Raw genomic sequence first — 16,697 nt, forward strand, 5'->3', positions numbered from 1 at the left:
GCAGTGGATGGTTATGTACAGTTTATTTATCTCAATATTGATTTATTGGAGCTCCATATTACTTGACGTGCCAAAGTAAAAGTCAACACTGAAGCTTGGTTTTACCTCACTTTTGTCATCAATGCAGATATAGGGTAGCCTAATGTTTACTCGGCCTGTCAGAGGAAAATGTCACCCTTGCACCTAGACTGTGCCTTCTTTGGATCATTTTATGTTAGAAATAACAAAAATTATCATTGGTCTGGAAACATCATATTTGTTCATATGTAAGAATGTTGCCACAACGAATCTTGCCATTTCCTGTGTTTTTTTGTTTTTTTTAAACAGTGACGGGTCCGCCAAGAAACTTGAGAGTAAGTGATGAAACAACTGATAGTTTTAAAGTTGGTTGGTCAGCAGCTCCTGGAAATGTACTGAGGTACAGAATTGCCTACCGACCCGTCACAGGAGGCACACAAAAAGAGGTTACAGTCCCAGGAAAAGAGACCGTGACAACACTCCAAAACCTCACACCTGATACAAAGTACCAAGTATCTGTGATTCCAGAATATCATTCTGGCCCTGGAAAACCTTTGACAGGAAATGGAGCCACCGAAGAAGGTAATTTAGGGTTATCAGACTGTAGCATGTTAAACAATTTCTGTGCATGCAGTTTTTTGAAACACTTAAAGAATGCATTGTCTGGGCAAAGGCAGCACACCCCAATGTATTAGACCTAACTGTTAATTAAATTCTCCCTTTAACTCTCAGGTTGCTGAGAGGACTATACTGATGAGCGACTTGATTATTTCAGAAATAGTACAAGATTTGTAACTGGTTATTTTTAGAACATTTCTCATTTCCATGAATTGAAGTTAATGTTAAGTTTTCATTTTATAGCACAAATAATAGTAAAATATTATGCACTATTTCCCTTAATAGGTGCTAATGTGAAACCACAGCAACAGTAAGCAACTCATTTTGATGCACCTGGCAAGGATTTGAACAGTTTTTACTCTTATTCTAGGACAGCAAATATCCTGTCTCCTCAGAGATTGCAATAGCTTATTTTTCTTTTGTAGCATTTATTAAAAATTCTAAGCAAATCTAAACACCTTTAGAACAAATATATTAAATACTTGGTGTCCATTTTTCTACAGTGTTAGGAGAACCAAGGAATTTGAGGGTTTCTGATGCCACAACCTCCAGTTTGAAACTGTCCTGGGATTCAGCACCAGGGAAAGTGTTGCAGTATCTTGTAACCTACAATCCATCTGCAGAAGGGGAAACTAAAGAGGTTACAGTCAGAGGAAACATAACCAGTACAGTACTGAAGGAATTAGACCCAAGCACCACATACTCCCTTTCTGTAACTGCACTCTATAGATCTGGAGCTGGCTCGTTACTTACTGGGGAAGGAACCACTCTTGATGGTAAGTTTTATTTTCTAATATTTTGGTTAGATGTAGAAAAAAACAAAATTGTTATATATCTGTCTATAGATTTAAAACATTATGTATCGTAAATGGTAAATAGTGATGTTACTTGAGTTGGTTGTCTCACTAAATTACTGTACCCCCTGTTACAATAAATACATTTATGAGCACACTGAAAGTCATGTTGCAGTTCCATGACCCATATAAATGCACTCATCTTGGAGCTTTCATATTATATGGTTATGGAACTCAATGGTCCATTCTAATATCCTTATATTTTACATGGGGGGTATTATTACCTATTTTAACATCATAAGACTAGTAAATGCTCAAGGTCTTCCTTGAATAATTTTGAGGATTCTGTTTTTCCTTAAAGCAACATTTAAACATAATAGTAAGAGAATAAAGTAAAATAGTTAAAGAACCCCTATGTTAACTGTCCCTTATATTGCACACATTTTCCTTTTTTTTAAAAATACTTAATTCCAGAATTAGAGGTAAAACATGCAACAATTATCTGTGTTCTTTATAGTCTCCATCAAGGTAGTGTTATTTCTGAATGTTTGGATGGCAAGATGGTGGTACTGTTGATCTTTACATCATTAGGTAACATTTATCAAAGCAAAACAATGCAATTTAGAAAGGTGCAGCCTAATAATACCATGCGTTGATTTTGGTCTGGAGCACTATTATGTTTGATGATTATATTACTTATAAAAGTAAGTAATATTTTTAATCTTTGTTGACCAAGATATGACAATACAATAATAGGAAAATATTTGATATGTTAAGCTAGTTCCACATGCATTTTTATGCACATTTTATCACTGTACTCGCCAATGCTGGGCCAAGCTGACCAGGTTGCTTAGGGATGAGAACGAGAGTGCACATGCTTTGAAGAGCGCATGTACGAGCCAAATATTTCAAAGAATATGTGAAGAGGTGCCAAGTTGGGGGGGGGACAACTAGGGGAGAGTGTCAGAAGAGGTACGTGCCTTGTGCCCTCCATCTTTGTGCCCTAAGCACATGCCTCTTCTGCCTTCTTCTAGTTCCGATCCTGGTCCTTGCCAAGATAAGAGAGAACGTAGCATGGCTATGGATTTGTGTATCACTAAAAATGCTGGAGGAGACAATGCAACCTGTTGTGATAGTAATAGACTCTCTTATTGATTGATTGATAGATAGATACAATATCATACATACATCATGCATACAATATTAATCAGACTGAAGAAGACTGTTTAGATGGCTGAGCCTACTAATGGTTTCAAGTAATACAGTATATAGTTGCCATATTTTAAAATGAATGCACCTTAAGGGCGGTTATAGACTTAATATATGTAAACTGCGCATACTCAACAGCAAAACGTGTGATGTTTTGATATCTGGAGTTATATATTGTAATAAAACTAATAAATTGTACATGTTTTCAAGGTACACAAAGAACCATAAAAATATCCATAACTCAGAAAAGGCATAATACCAGCTGTAAAAAGTAGTTGTCCATTATAATGGTTAAAAAGTCACACTTTTCAAACAAACAATGTTTAAACCTTTGATACGGTAATAATAGATGTACTCTTTATAAAAGCTTTGACATATATAAATTGTACATGTCAATACATAACATCAGATGTGTCAGGTTGATCTTTAGCAACTATGCTTTGAAATATAAGAAGAGAAAAGAAGATTGCATCAGTTCTTATTTTTTGGCAAAGTAGTTGGCATATTGATGTTCACCTTCAGAAGAAAAGAGAAGAAGAAAAGGAAACATAGCTACATTTAGTTATTGAGAGGCATTAGCAAAGATATAGCTGACTGAGTGTGGAACATCATTGTGTTGTATAAACACACACCAGCTGATTTATATAAACAATAGTAGTGTTTATGAAGCAAACACTGCATTATATTTCTATTACTTTAAAAATTTAAATATTTTGATGTTATCATTGGCACATTGGCACTGACACAACATCAAATTCTGTGTAAGGCCTCAGGCACACGGCAGATTCGGGGAGATTTAGTCACCTGGCGACTAATCGCCTCTTCTGCGGAGGGACTATCTCCCTGAACTGCCTTCGTCGTGCCTGCCGCCTGCTATAGTGATAAAACGCTAGCACCAATACACTCGCAACGCTTCGATGAGAAAACTTCAGATGACGTCGGAAATCTAAGCGTCGCGAGTGCATTGGCGCTAGTGTTTTATGATTATAGCAGGCGGCAGGCACAGCAAAGGCAGTTCGGTGGAGATTGTCGCCCCGCAGACGAGGCGATTAGTCGCCAGCCGACCAAATCTCCCCGAATCTGCCAGTGTGCTAGCTCCCTTAGACAAATAAGCTTGAGCTGGAGCTTGAAGTCTAGAAATTCTTGTTTTAGAATGCAGAGGCACTACAAACCTACTGGGGCACATTTGAAAAGACACTCTTATCTTAAAAATGTTCTTTTTCCCCCATCAAGTACAATGATATCCATATGCTGCTCACTGGGAGATCTTTTGTTTTTCCTAGGACAGTTACTTACAGTATATCCTTGCCACAAACCCAGTTGTATCAGATCTTACACCCACCTAATAGGCCACGCACAAAAGACATTGAGCTGGATTAATAACAGTAAGGTTATGTTAATAGTAGATTTTCGGAAGAGATAAAATTTTGACAAAATATATCTTTGTCTGATAATATTGAACCTTGAAAATATTTATTGCATTTTTAACATGGTACTTAAGATTTTGGATTTAGTTTAAGGTTTTACAAATATATTTGAGACTTTTCTGTAGGATATATGACTGTAGAGCAGGGATCCCCAACCTTTTGAACCCGTGAGCAACATTCAGAAGTAAAAGGAGTTGGGGAGCAACAATAGCATGTAAACTGTTCTTGGGGTGCCAAATAAGGGCTGTGATTGGCCATTTGGTAGCCCCTATGTGGATTGTCAGCCTACATTGATACTCTGTTTGGCAGTACACTTGGTTTTTATGCAATTAAAACTTGCCTCCAAGCCAGGAATTCAAAAATAAGCACCTGTTTTGAGGCCATTGGGAGCAACATCCATGGGGTAGAAGAGCAACATGTTGCTCATGAGCTACTGGTTGGGGATCACTGCTGTAGAGATTCAGTGTGGATGGGTTGAGGCCCTATGCATCTACAGATCTGATGATTATTGATCGGGTTGTATCTTGGCCTCATTCAGTGCAGATGAATTTCTATGAAATTCTAATGTACTTGGTAGGGATGATTGCACTGACTGATCCTTGTACAACTTGATTTGAAATTAAACAAATAGTAAAAAAGTTCCTTATGTGTCAGAACATTCATGTATTTTGTGACCTTGAGGTAGGGAGTTAAAAAAAAACCACAAACTGGAACAAACACACACACCATAATTTAGTTATATTGACTAATAAAAACATGTCAGTAAAAATCCAGACACATAATAGTCAAAGTTCTGCAAGCAATTGCAAAGTTATCTGTCAGTTTACTCTCTATACCCAAATGAGAACAGATGTCTGTTTAGGACAACACTGCATATTCTTCCGTTTATTTCTTCCTACCATTTCTCTTAGGACATTTGCAGGATAGATTTATACTTCACCTTGTGACTTTCCAGCTGTGACTGCTGAACTATAACTCTGGCCATCCGCCCAGAAAGTTCAGCTGCCACTGAAGACACATGGGTTGGAGTTGTGTTGCAGTCTTCCAATACCAACCAACCATTGTGACAATAGTAATGCATGCTTTCCTGGTATAGAGCCAGGTCTAGAGGAAAATAATTTAACTAAACTAAATTTCGATTTACTAAATTTCGCACAGGTGATTCACAGTGTTATAGATCACGAAAATGAATGCTGCAACATAATGAAACGTGCAATGTGTAACATCAAATCAAATTTTGCTCCATCATAATATGTAATTGTCAAAGTTTATAGCAATGCAAGAGATCCACTAACATAAATATATTTTTCAATAAGTAAATGTGATCTCTTTAGCAGAAGGTTCCATTATTGTTTATGAGTTTTGCGGGGAGGGAAAAAGGCAAATGAATCTCTTGTAGGTGGGCAAGAATTTTGTGTCTGTTAAAAACTATAATAAAAAATATAAACCTCAGACTTATAGTCTGGACAGAAAAATTAAAAATGGTCATGTATGGCAAATAGCTATCTCACATCATAACATAATGAGATTTGCAGATAGATTTGCAATTCTCCATTTGTCTAGTTGTTTGATGGTCCTGTCTGCATTACACTTTGTAAGCAATGCCAAAACCGCATGTCATATTCCAGAGTGAAATTGTAATGGAAAATGCAGATAGAGTAAGCCTTGGAAATGCAATACTTTGAGTCAGTTCTAAATGCTACTGTTTTTCTAATCTACTTTCCCAAGGGCGAGGAGGTGGTAAAAAGAAATTTGGCAGAAATGTACTTTTACTACCTTGGGGCCCAGATTTCAAAAGTAAACACAGACAACACTTTAGTTGTTCATATATTAAGCCAATCTTGTTTTTGTGTGATGAAAATGGGATACTTTTCTTTTTTTTCCATTGCTAAAGGCAATACTAAAATTAGCCAAGCCCTTAATGAATAAAAATATGGCATCAACATAGACGTTAATTACTTAAATTGCATAGTTATTGCTCAAGGCCAAACGCAGTCTCTGGCCACAGCAACAAAAATGTACCTAGATGAACTTATTTAAAATAAGACCTGAAAGGTATTTAATAATAAAGCTGCTGTTTTTTTTAACTCACAGAAACCCACACTGTACTATAGGATGATGTGATTAATTACATCTCTAGCAGAATATTAAATATACACCAACATTTCCCCTTCTATGGCATTGCTTTTTGTGGCAGTGCATTTTTGCAGTATGCATAAATTTAGGGGGTTATTCACTAAACTCTGGTTGGGCTTTTTGGGGCAAAACTCAAATTCTTCGTTTTTTTTAAAACTCAAATTTTTCGAGTTTTAAAAAAAACTAGCAGAATATAAAATATACACCAACATTTCTCCTTCTATGGCATTGCTTTTTGTGGCAGTGCACTTTTGCAGTATGGATGCATTTTTTTTCCCCGCGATTTATTAAAGCACGATGCAGCAAAAAGCCTTGATCCAAAAATCCAGCATCTCAGACCTGCCAAGGTTGTATATAAGTCAATGCCAGAGGTTTCTATTGTATTTTGAAGTTTCTGTGATCTGAGCTGGAATTATCCCAAAATTTGACCTTTTCGGGCAGAAATCTGAAAAATTTGGGCTTTTCGGGAAAAAGCCCAAAAAATTGCACGAGTCAGGAATTGTATGATTCGGGGTTTCGCTTGATTTTATCGAGGTTTAATCCAGTCTCATTAAATGGAGCTTTTTTAATAATAAATAAGGTCAAATCGTGGATTCTAGTTTGATTGGACTTTTTTTTATATAAAAATTTGGATTTTGATAAATAACCCCCTTAGAGTGGCATTCTGCCTGGTTTGAACTTAGGGATGAAAGTAACTCAGTGGTAATGCAATTGCAGATGTACAATATGTAACTTTCTTAAAAGACAAGGAAAGGCAAAAAAATAAAATCCCCTTTTTACTTTCTCTAATGAAAAAGAAACCTATCTCCAATATACTTTAATTAAAAAACATTCTACAGAATAAATATAGCATTCTAGCTTGCACTATTGCAGCTAATCTATTGGCAATAAAATGCCTCAGTAGCTTTCCTTCTCCTTTAAGCACACTTGTTTTACTTTACTTTACTTAGCAGTAAATATGGCAGAAAACACACATCCGAAGCTGAATAAGGGGCTGAAACTGAGCCTTACCCAGAAACATGTAGAGATAAGATTGAGCCTGCAAATTAGCAGCAGTTATCATCGTTTCAATAAGGTCCTCGAAAATCTCCTAGTGCCATTGCTCTTCAGTGAACTGTATTGTGTAGGGGGTAGAATGGTCATCCACACAGAACACTGTGGTGTTCCTCTCAAATTAAGCTTAAATGCCATGAAGGAGAGCAGGTGAAGTGTGGTCTCTTAGAGTGGTCTTCAAGATGTAGCTGGAGTCCATTCAGTACCAGTAAGTCAGAGGACCCCATTGTATAAAGGAGCTGAGTGGAAGTTATGATCAGGTTAAGGTCTTCCTAGATTGTAGTCTGCGTGGGCAGCCTGGGGACAAATAGCACTTAGTTGAGGCAGGATAAGGACTAATGAAGAAAGTATAGTAGGTATGGTGAAGGATGTTTTTATCGTCTAGGGCAGTGATCCCCAACCAGTAGCTTGTGAGCAACATGTTGCTCCCCACCCCTTGGATGTTGCTCTCAGTGGCCTCAGAGCATGTGCTTATTTTTAAATTTCAGGCTTGGAGACAAGTTTTGGTTGCATAAAAACCAGGTGTACTGCCAAACAGAGCCTCCTGTAGGCTGTCAGTACACATAGGAGCAACCCTTATATGGCACCACCCAGGAAAATTTTTCATGCTTGTGTTGCTCCCCAACTCTTTTTACATCTGAATGTTGCTCACGGGTGTAAAAGGGTTGGGGACCCCTGGTCTAGGGGCTCAAGCAAGAAGGTTAGCAAAACAGTTGACATTTTCCAGAAGGAGTGGCTAAAGAAATTCACCTACATTAAGTCACAGAGGTATCTGAGTCACAGAATGGGAGAATGTTGTCACCAAATCCAGCAGTATGTAAATTCCAAAAAAACTGCAAAAAGCTGTTTGCATCATGAGATTCAGTTAGCAGTTCAATATGTGTTTATCACTTCTGAATCTTAGTGATACTTAGTAGATTTATAAATCCAAACAGCAAAGTAATTTACTCAGCTCTAACAGCCACGTGGCTCATACATGATGGCTGCAGCATGTGGTGTGCATTTGAGTTCCCTATCTGCCACATTTGTGGCATAAAGTATTGGTTTCTCACTCCATTGCTAAAAGCAATATGAATGAATGGTGTTTATTTTTTTTTGCCTTAATAAATCATTAGACTCAAAACAGTTTTATGTTAATTGCCATGAAACCACATCACATTTGTTAAAGGATATTTACATTGCACACACGTTTCACCACAGCTCCGCTCAGGGCTGCTCACACATAGGTTTAAGTGAACTAACAGATGTTCTTTTCATTTCATTGCCAGCTTCTAAGTCATTACCTTCACAAATGGAAACAGTTTGGTTCTTTTGTATCAATTAGCAAAAAACCTGAAAGGGCAACAGTGGAAAATAGTCTTATGGTGCAGTTACTGTACTTGTTGGATAAATTATTATGACAGTTGTGCCACATTTGTTGGCATATAACATCATTATTTATTATGTTCACTATTTAAATGGAAAGCAAGCAGGCATCACACAAAGATCAAAATACCAAGTTCTAAAGAATGTTCAGCTTTGTATGGACAGGCTAAAAATAATTATCTTACATGCAAAGGCATTCCATTCTGCATGGGAGGTATGAGAAAGCCTGACAAAAAAAAATATGGAAGATATTTGTTGGAAAAGGACTGATCATAGAATTAACATATAGATAAAATGGCTTGCTAAACTTTTACAATTAACAGTTTTTTATTTCTCTAAACACAGAAACACGCTTTTTAAAATCTAATTTTAGTTCTGTCTGTTGTTACCTATGAGCGCCAGGGCTTGTCTCTTACCATTCCAGAGTCACAGATATTTTCTTGCTCTTACTCACAATTTCTGCGTAATTCAAAACCTTGCTTCATCTCCGCCTCTCTCACATATGTGTTGTGAGATGAATGTAAGGTAACTCTTTTTAATTCATATATTTTATTCAGAGTTTTTAACCAATATGTCTATTTGGAGATAGACCTACATAATGAGCCCTATTTTTTATATTTTTTCCCAATGAACCTATTTTATTAAACTATTTTTCAACATATTGATATAGGCAGACAAGGGAGGCAGTTCCTTGGGCATATCATTGGTTAGACATCATATGAGTAAACAACAATATAAAATTGTAGCTACATTTTGCCTTATCCACATGCCTGTAATTTTCTTGAAAACTTTGAAGCCGTGGTGAAGCTGCATACAAGCTGCAGGTTGCCTTGTGTGAAAAACTGCCATCTGAGTGTAGAGAGATGGTGTAAGAGAAGCAAAATGGGTAGGGGGACACCTGAAGATAGGGTTATGGGTAGTGAGGGGGTTGTTTCTTGCCACAGAGACAGTCAAGTATGAGTTAAAGGAAAGCTATAACCCTATTATATAAAATATATTATAAAAATATATTGCAGAAAACAGCTCATGTATAAAACCCTGCTTCATGTAAATAAACCATTTTCATAATAACATACTTTTTTAATAGTATGTGTCATTTGTAATCTTAAATAGAAAACTGCTATTTTTAAAAATAAGGGGCCACTCACTGGGATACTGCAATTCACTGTGCACGCAAACAAACCAAGCAAAACATACATGGTAGGTGACATAAGCTAATTAACAGATAAAGTTCTGTCTTTTGCTTCAACACATCTGTTTTTTGGTCAGCTGATCTTTGAGGCTTCGCAGAGAATATCATAAAATGGGGGTTCAAGGGAAAAGATGTAAAAGACCAATATCTACTTAAATATATAGTTTGGTAAGGTTCTTAAGTTGGATATAAACTCTGGAATATTAGCAACTATTGTATCAATTCCAACAGCCACCTGTAATGATACTCAGAGATTCTGCTCAGCAGGGACAAAGATAAGAAATGTATCAACTAAATTTAGAACAGTTTACAGGGTCGGGGTCCCCCTCCCAGAGCTGCTTTAGAAGGTGAAAAAAGACACTTTACAATTCAATATTTGAAAAACAGTAACACATAGAGAATAGAAAGTAATTGGAAAAAGTCGTTATTTCTGGTGATCGGAAAACAACTAGTTGTTTGAAGGTGAACCACTCCTTTAAGTATTCGTTTTGGGAATATAGTTTTCCTTTAAGACCACATGCACTTTTCATGCCACTTGTGGCCTTGTCATTTTATGGGAGTTGTTTGTGTTTGTGGTACATACAGTACCTCTGTGTATGATTTGTGTCTGGGGTCTCCATCAGAGGTCACCAAATTAAGCTGACAGTCTTCATCTGCTCAGAACCATTTCTTTAGAAACATTACATATTATTAGTTAGATGTATGGCAAGTGGCAAGCTACTCCCTAATGTGTGGGCTGCCCAGTGTTTTCCATTTAAGTGGTATTAGGACTTTCATCTAGCATAACTGGTATCAGTGATCTTCTATATGTTCCTAGCGAGTAGGCGGTGTCAAGGAGGAATAAGGATATGTTAGGGATAACTGCCTATGTGACAGTCATAAGTGTGTCATAGGTTGTTTCCCAATAGGTAGTAAGGACAGGAAGCTATGGAAAATACGGGCTAGTGTCCCTGGCCGACTACATTCCAGCACAGTGAACCTTATATATATTTTAGCTAATTTGGTTTGGTTCTGATACTACTTTGTCATCAGCTTATAATATATTTTAGTTTTGTACAAGGAGATGCTTCATGTTATAATTGTAGTAGTTTGTTCCATGTTTCATTTGTAATAGGGATTAAAGATCTGGTCTTTGGGCAGTTTTCCTTGTGGTCGACAAAACCTGTCTCTGAAACTGTTGACCATGAAAAAAACCACGAAAACCTCTAATGCAAATTTTAATCCAAATTTCAAAGTTTTTCAGATTTTTTTTCACTAGAAATGTCTGAAAAACTCGAATTTTTAGAGGTTTTTAATGTTTTTTTTAGCACATTGGTCAGGGTTTGTTTTTGTTTGTACTTTTTTATATTCGGATCTTTTAGTAAATTCCATGATATTCATGGTTATAGAGAATGTAAGTTTAGTCGTGGTTTCATAAATCTCTTAAATGAGAATGCTGATAAGCCTCCACGAGTGACACTTATGATGCAAACAAGGCATTTACTTTAATTTAAGATTGCTGTAAGAACCTGTGCCTTGTGGTTTTTGGTTAATGGTTGGAGCCGTAGCTCAGAAGTGGCTGGATAATTTAACTATGCCTTAAATTTAGTTTTGGGTAGGGAACAGTATAACCCCTTTATTGTTTTTTTTTTAAATGCTGTTTCTCTGGCAACCCAGAAATGTTTTAGAAAACAAGATCCTCCTACGAACAGTATGACACTGCAAATGAATTGACATTTCTTCACAATGAAGTTCTTACCATCTTGCAGGAAGTGTACGTAATGTTTTTTAGGCATCTAACTTTCTGCATGGGAACAAAACAAGGGCTTCATTGTGCTTCAGATAGTTAGTGCTGCCTCATGCATTTTCTAAAGTATGTAGTCATAGTCTGGATGCTTCATATTTGAAATCAGCACTAGGGTTATAAGCATTGGTATTGACTGGTAATGAGCACATGTTAGACTGGCAGGAAACCCTGAATAAATGAGATGCAGTAGTTCAAGCATTTGTCACTTCTTCTTTGATAGATATCCACTATAGTAACTGATTTGACCAAATGTTTCCGCATTCTCTTTAAACTCTATTGTCTCTAGGACCATTTCAAGTATTTACAACCTTTTATATCAATTGCAATTGTACATGGGCAAAATAAGGAGCCCTGTTGTTGAAGGTTTAAATTACATGGCTCTATTTTGCCTCTGCATTCTGTGGTTTGTTTTTATGAATCTAGGTGCAGTTAACGTATATGTGTTGCACACAAGACAATTTAGTGCAACCATTATGTGTATAACATTTAAGTATCCACAAAAATGTGTGTGTTTTAATGCCTTGCAGTTGTGCCTCTAATAGTATATGCTGGCCATTATGAAAAAAAGACCAAATGTTCTTTACAAAAAGATTTTCTAATTCAATTTAAATTTAAAATGTAACTAAATGCTGGGTGGTCAGATAACACAAATGTCAAATATTTTAGACCTTGTGTAAAGTATTATGTCTGATTTAAAACCAGAATAGCACCCTAAGCAACATTCTTATTACTGTCAAAAATGGTGGTGGGAACGGAGACTGAAAAACTGTCCTAGTTTAGTGGAAAATGGCTTGAGGAAAGTACAGACATATTTTCCAAAAACATCTGCTTCAGTCTTTTGTAGATGTAAAAGAAGGATAAAAATTCACCTTTCAGCAATACAGTGACCCAAATCACAAACCTCTTGTACAATTATAAAATAAATGTCGAAAGCAAATATTATTGAATAGCTCAGTCAAACAGACACACACACATACATACTGTATATTGGCCGTTCATTAATTTGCTAGTGGAACATGAGGTTCAAGATTAGTCCATACTGGCATACAGTGCTGGACTGGGGTGTCTGGGGCCCACAAGGGCTGTTACCCTGACCCTGTTACTCTTACTCTTACTAAAGCAAACACAGGTATTGGCAAGACTTTCTTTTCTTATATTTGCCCTCCACCCTCACCTGCGCTAGATCCTCTTACTTGCAGCCTGGAACGGGGATGGGAGAGGAGCGACCAATGTCTCTGGTGCGGGCTTGGATTGGTGGGGCCCACTAGGGCATAGGCAGGCTTCCATTTATTAAGTTTCCCAATACAAGAAATCACATAAGAGGACATTATAGACAAATAGTAGGGGACCTTTTTACCCATAAAGTGGATCACCGTACCAGAGGCCACACCTTCAGACTAGAAGAAAAGAACTTTCATTTGAAGCAACGTAGGTGGTTCTTCACAGTGAGTATGTGGAATGCACTGCCGGGTGCCGGCATTTAAGAGTGGCTTAGATGATTTCTTGGATAGACATAATATCAAAGGCTATTGTGATACTAAAATCTATAGTCAGTATAAATATGGGTATATATAATTTATGTGAGGGTATGGAGGGGTGTTTGTATGGAAGCTGGGTTTTCATTTGGAGGGGATGAACTTGATGGACTTTGTCTTTTTTCAACCCAATTTAACTATGTAATTATGTAGATCTGAAAATCATCCTTCACTAGACTATGAGCTGCAAAAAATAGATGGTCATACTTGTGGCTTTTCTATTAATCCCAGTCCTCCTGTAACTGACCTGTAATTGAACTATAAGTAGATATTTTCAAAACACTGAAGTGGCAGTCATCACATAATTTACCAATAAACTTCACTTCAAAAAATACGTGCCACAACATATTTTGACTAAGAAAGTTTAAAATTATGTAGGGTTTAGTTGGATTAGCATGCTGAAGAACTGACCAGTTGTATGGGCATTGACCTAATCTACAAATAGTATTTCCCAAGAAGCCAGCCATGGTTACCAGCTTTACTTTGTAAACAGTCTGCTGATGAAGGTCTTGTTTGACAGATGTCTGTAGTTATATTTTTAATTGTAAAGTCACGGTTATACTGAGTCATATGTTTATTCATTTAACCTGACATTTTACAGATGGAGTATTTTTTTTGTTCTAATTAAGCAACAGAATTAATGCCTATGATTGTACAATGCTAAAGTGTGCTGTAGATGTGTTCATAGTCTGGTACTAATTATCAATATACAAATGATACTACATGCACAATACAAATTGAAGAATTAATCATCAATCACTATACTTACTTATTCCCTGACTTTTTGGCAATTGGAAACATAAACATCAGAACAGGTTACAACACTACAATAAATTAAGATAGAGTTGCATATATGAATTTAACCTGACAGGGTCACTTTCACTCGTTTTATTGATTGGCTTTGTATATGTGTTTGTACTTTCTATGAGTCCTTTGATGCTCTCAGTTGCTGCAAGTTGATCATGGTCTGTAAATGGCTTTGTGATTGTTTAAAAGTTGGTTTTTAGTCTTGTCCGTTTCAGAGTTCTCAAAGAATCTCGCAAACCATACATACAAAGTAAAACACCATGTGAATATGGCTTAAAAGCTTGATAGGATTACATTGTAACTGCTTTCATCTGGATCATACAGGAAGAACATAATACATATGGGAGAAAGACATCCTATGATAATGATCAGAAGTAAAATTGTAGTTGTTTATCTGGGATGAAAGGGATACAGTGGAAATGATACTTACTTGGCTCGAAGGCTGGTCTTACAAAATATTTCATGGGTGCTAGATTATGTGACATCAGCACTACACCCCATGTTTTACATAATGGACTGTGTCATTTAATACAATTTTCAGTGCTTATATTGGTGGTAAGACACAGCATCAGAGCTGAACATAATTTATTAGTGTAGGAGTAAATAGTAAAGTGTAGTGTGCTATTCTGTTTACAACTAGTTTGCCAGTAGCTGCTTTAATTTGCAGCTACTTTGCAGTCACAATATTATGAGTTTGTACCAGCATGGTTTTATGCGTAATGGATCATGCCAGACATATTTAGTTGAGCAGTTTTGGACTCCAGTCCTTAAGAAGGATATTACTGAGCGGGAGAGAGTGCATAGACGTGCAACTAAACTGGTTGGTGGGATGGAAGATTTAGAATTTTGAGGGTAGATTGTCATGGTTGGGGTTGTTCTCTCTGGAGAAAAGCTACTTGAGAGGGGACATGATTACTCTTTATAACTACATTAGAGGGCATTATAGAGAGCTAGTGGAAGATATATTCTTCCATAAAATGGATCTATAGTGATACAAAAATCTACAATTAATATAGATATTGGTAAAGTATAAATAGTTTCAGTGGGTGTTTGTGTGTACGTATGTGTGCTGGGTTACATTTGGAGGGGTTGAACTTGATGGACTTTTGTCAACCCAACTTAATTATGTAATTATAAGAACCCTTACCTTATTTTCTGATTAGCCATGTAGCCATGCTCACTTTGTATGCATTCTCAATGATAGGTCAATTCTTTTTATTGCAGTAAAAGATTATCAAATGCTTTCTATTCTAACAAGTAATAATTTAGCCGCAGGGATTTTTCCATCCAACCAACCACATTAGTGTTACAAAATATTATTTTAGAACAGTGGTAAAATAAATTAGAATATGTTTTCAGCATCTCTTGCTTGTTAAGCTTCAGTTACAGTAAGTATCAACATTTAGACATAAAATTGTCATTCACACAGTTAATAGTGGAAACTATTTGGTTCCAAGAATGTATTACATTTTCCATTTTATTTCGCTACTTTCAGTGACTGTCTTTAAGAAACATATGTTAACTGTAGTGTAGGGAAAACTTTTGAATACCTCATTGTAAGTGTAAAATGTATAAACTTAAATGTTAGTGAAAAGTAAAATGTTAAATAAAATATGTTTCATGATCATTTCAGCCCAATCAGAAGTCACAGAGCCTCCATGTCAAATATCTAGTAGACCTTAATACAATGGAAAAATATAAGATGATATACTATGTGGCATGATGTTTCTTTAGGTCACAGGCTATAATTCTCACTATGATTTATTGTAGATCGTGGTTCCCCTCGTGACCTGGTAACCAAAGATATTACAGACACTACAATTGGAACATCATGGACAGCAGCCCCAGGGATGGTTCGTGGTTACAGAATTACATGGAAGTCTCTTTTTGATGATGACTCTGGAGAAAAGAATGTTCCTGGCGATATTACTAATACTGTGCTGGAAAACCTGAGGCCAGAAACAAAGTATAAAATTTCAGTGTTTGCTAATTATAGAAGTGGAGAAGGAGACCCTCTTGAAGGAGAAGCCACCACTGAAGGTATAGTGATATACAGTATTGCAAACCAGTTATAAGTAAAATCCTGCAAAATATATTTAAATATTTGTTGCTGACTAATATCATCAGTTTTTTAACATAATGGTGCTCAGAATTATGGAAGGATTTGAAAAACATAATGGCACAAACATTTTGGATTAAAGGTTCCATACTTGTGGTGGTACTGTACCTCTAACACTATAAGGGGCCCATTTACTTAGCTCGAGTGAAGGAATAGAAGAAAAAATACTTTGATTTTCGAATGGTCGAATATGGCTACTTCGACCATCGAATGGGCTACTTCGACCATCGACTACGACTTCGAATAGATTCAAACTAAAAATTGTCAACTATTCGACCATTCCATAGTCGAAGTACTGTCTATTTAAAAAATACTTCGACCCCCTAGTTTGCCACCTAAAACCTACCGAGGCCAATGTTAGCCTATGGGGAAGGTCCCCATAGGCTTCCTAAGCATTTTCTGATCTAAGGAAAATCCTTTGATCGAACAATTATTCCTTCGATCGTTCGATCGTAAGAATAGCGGTAAATCCTTTGACTTCGATATTCGAAGTCGAAGGATTTACATTCGGCAGTCGAATATCGAGGGCTAATTAACCCTCGATATTCGACCCTATGTAAATCTGCCCCTAAGTTACGACATACAAGAGCAGCTTCGGTCCCAGAAAACGACCACAGTCACACAAAAATTACGTGTCT

The 16,697-nt window shown here is 36.6% G+C and overlaps 1 protein-coding gene across 3 annotated transcripts in view; it reads left to right on the top strand.

Moving 5' to 3' along the window:
• The window catches only part of col12a1.S (collagen, type XII, alpha 1 S homeolog), a 140,343-nt gene that overhangs the window by 30,061 nt on the left and 93,585 nt on the right, over positions 1–16,697 (top strand). For 2 of the 3 annotated variants that reach the window (XM_041564671.1, XM_041564672.1), the window contains exons 12-14: positions 328–600; positions 1,140–1,412; positions 15,711–15,980. The exons of the other annotated variant lie outside the window; for it this stretch is intronic. In XM_041564671.1, the coding sequence (XP_041420605.1) occupies positions 328–600; positions 1,140–1,412; positions 15,711–15,980 (816 nt within the window). The remainder of the gene's footprint in view (positions 1–327; positions 601–1,139; positions 1,413–15,710; positions 15,981–16,697) is intronic. 3 annotated transcript variants of the gene reach the window in all.

The sequence above is a fragment of the Xenopus laevis genome, chromosome 5S (assembly GCF_017654675.1).
Source record: "Xenopus laevis strain J_2021 chromosome 5S, Xenopus_laevis_v10.1, whole genome shotgun sequence".
NCBI lineage: Eukaryota > Metazoa > Chordata > Amphibia > Anura > Pipidae > Xenopus > Xenopus laevis.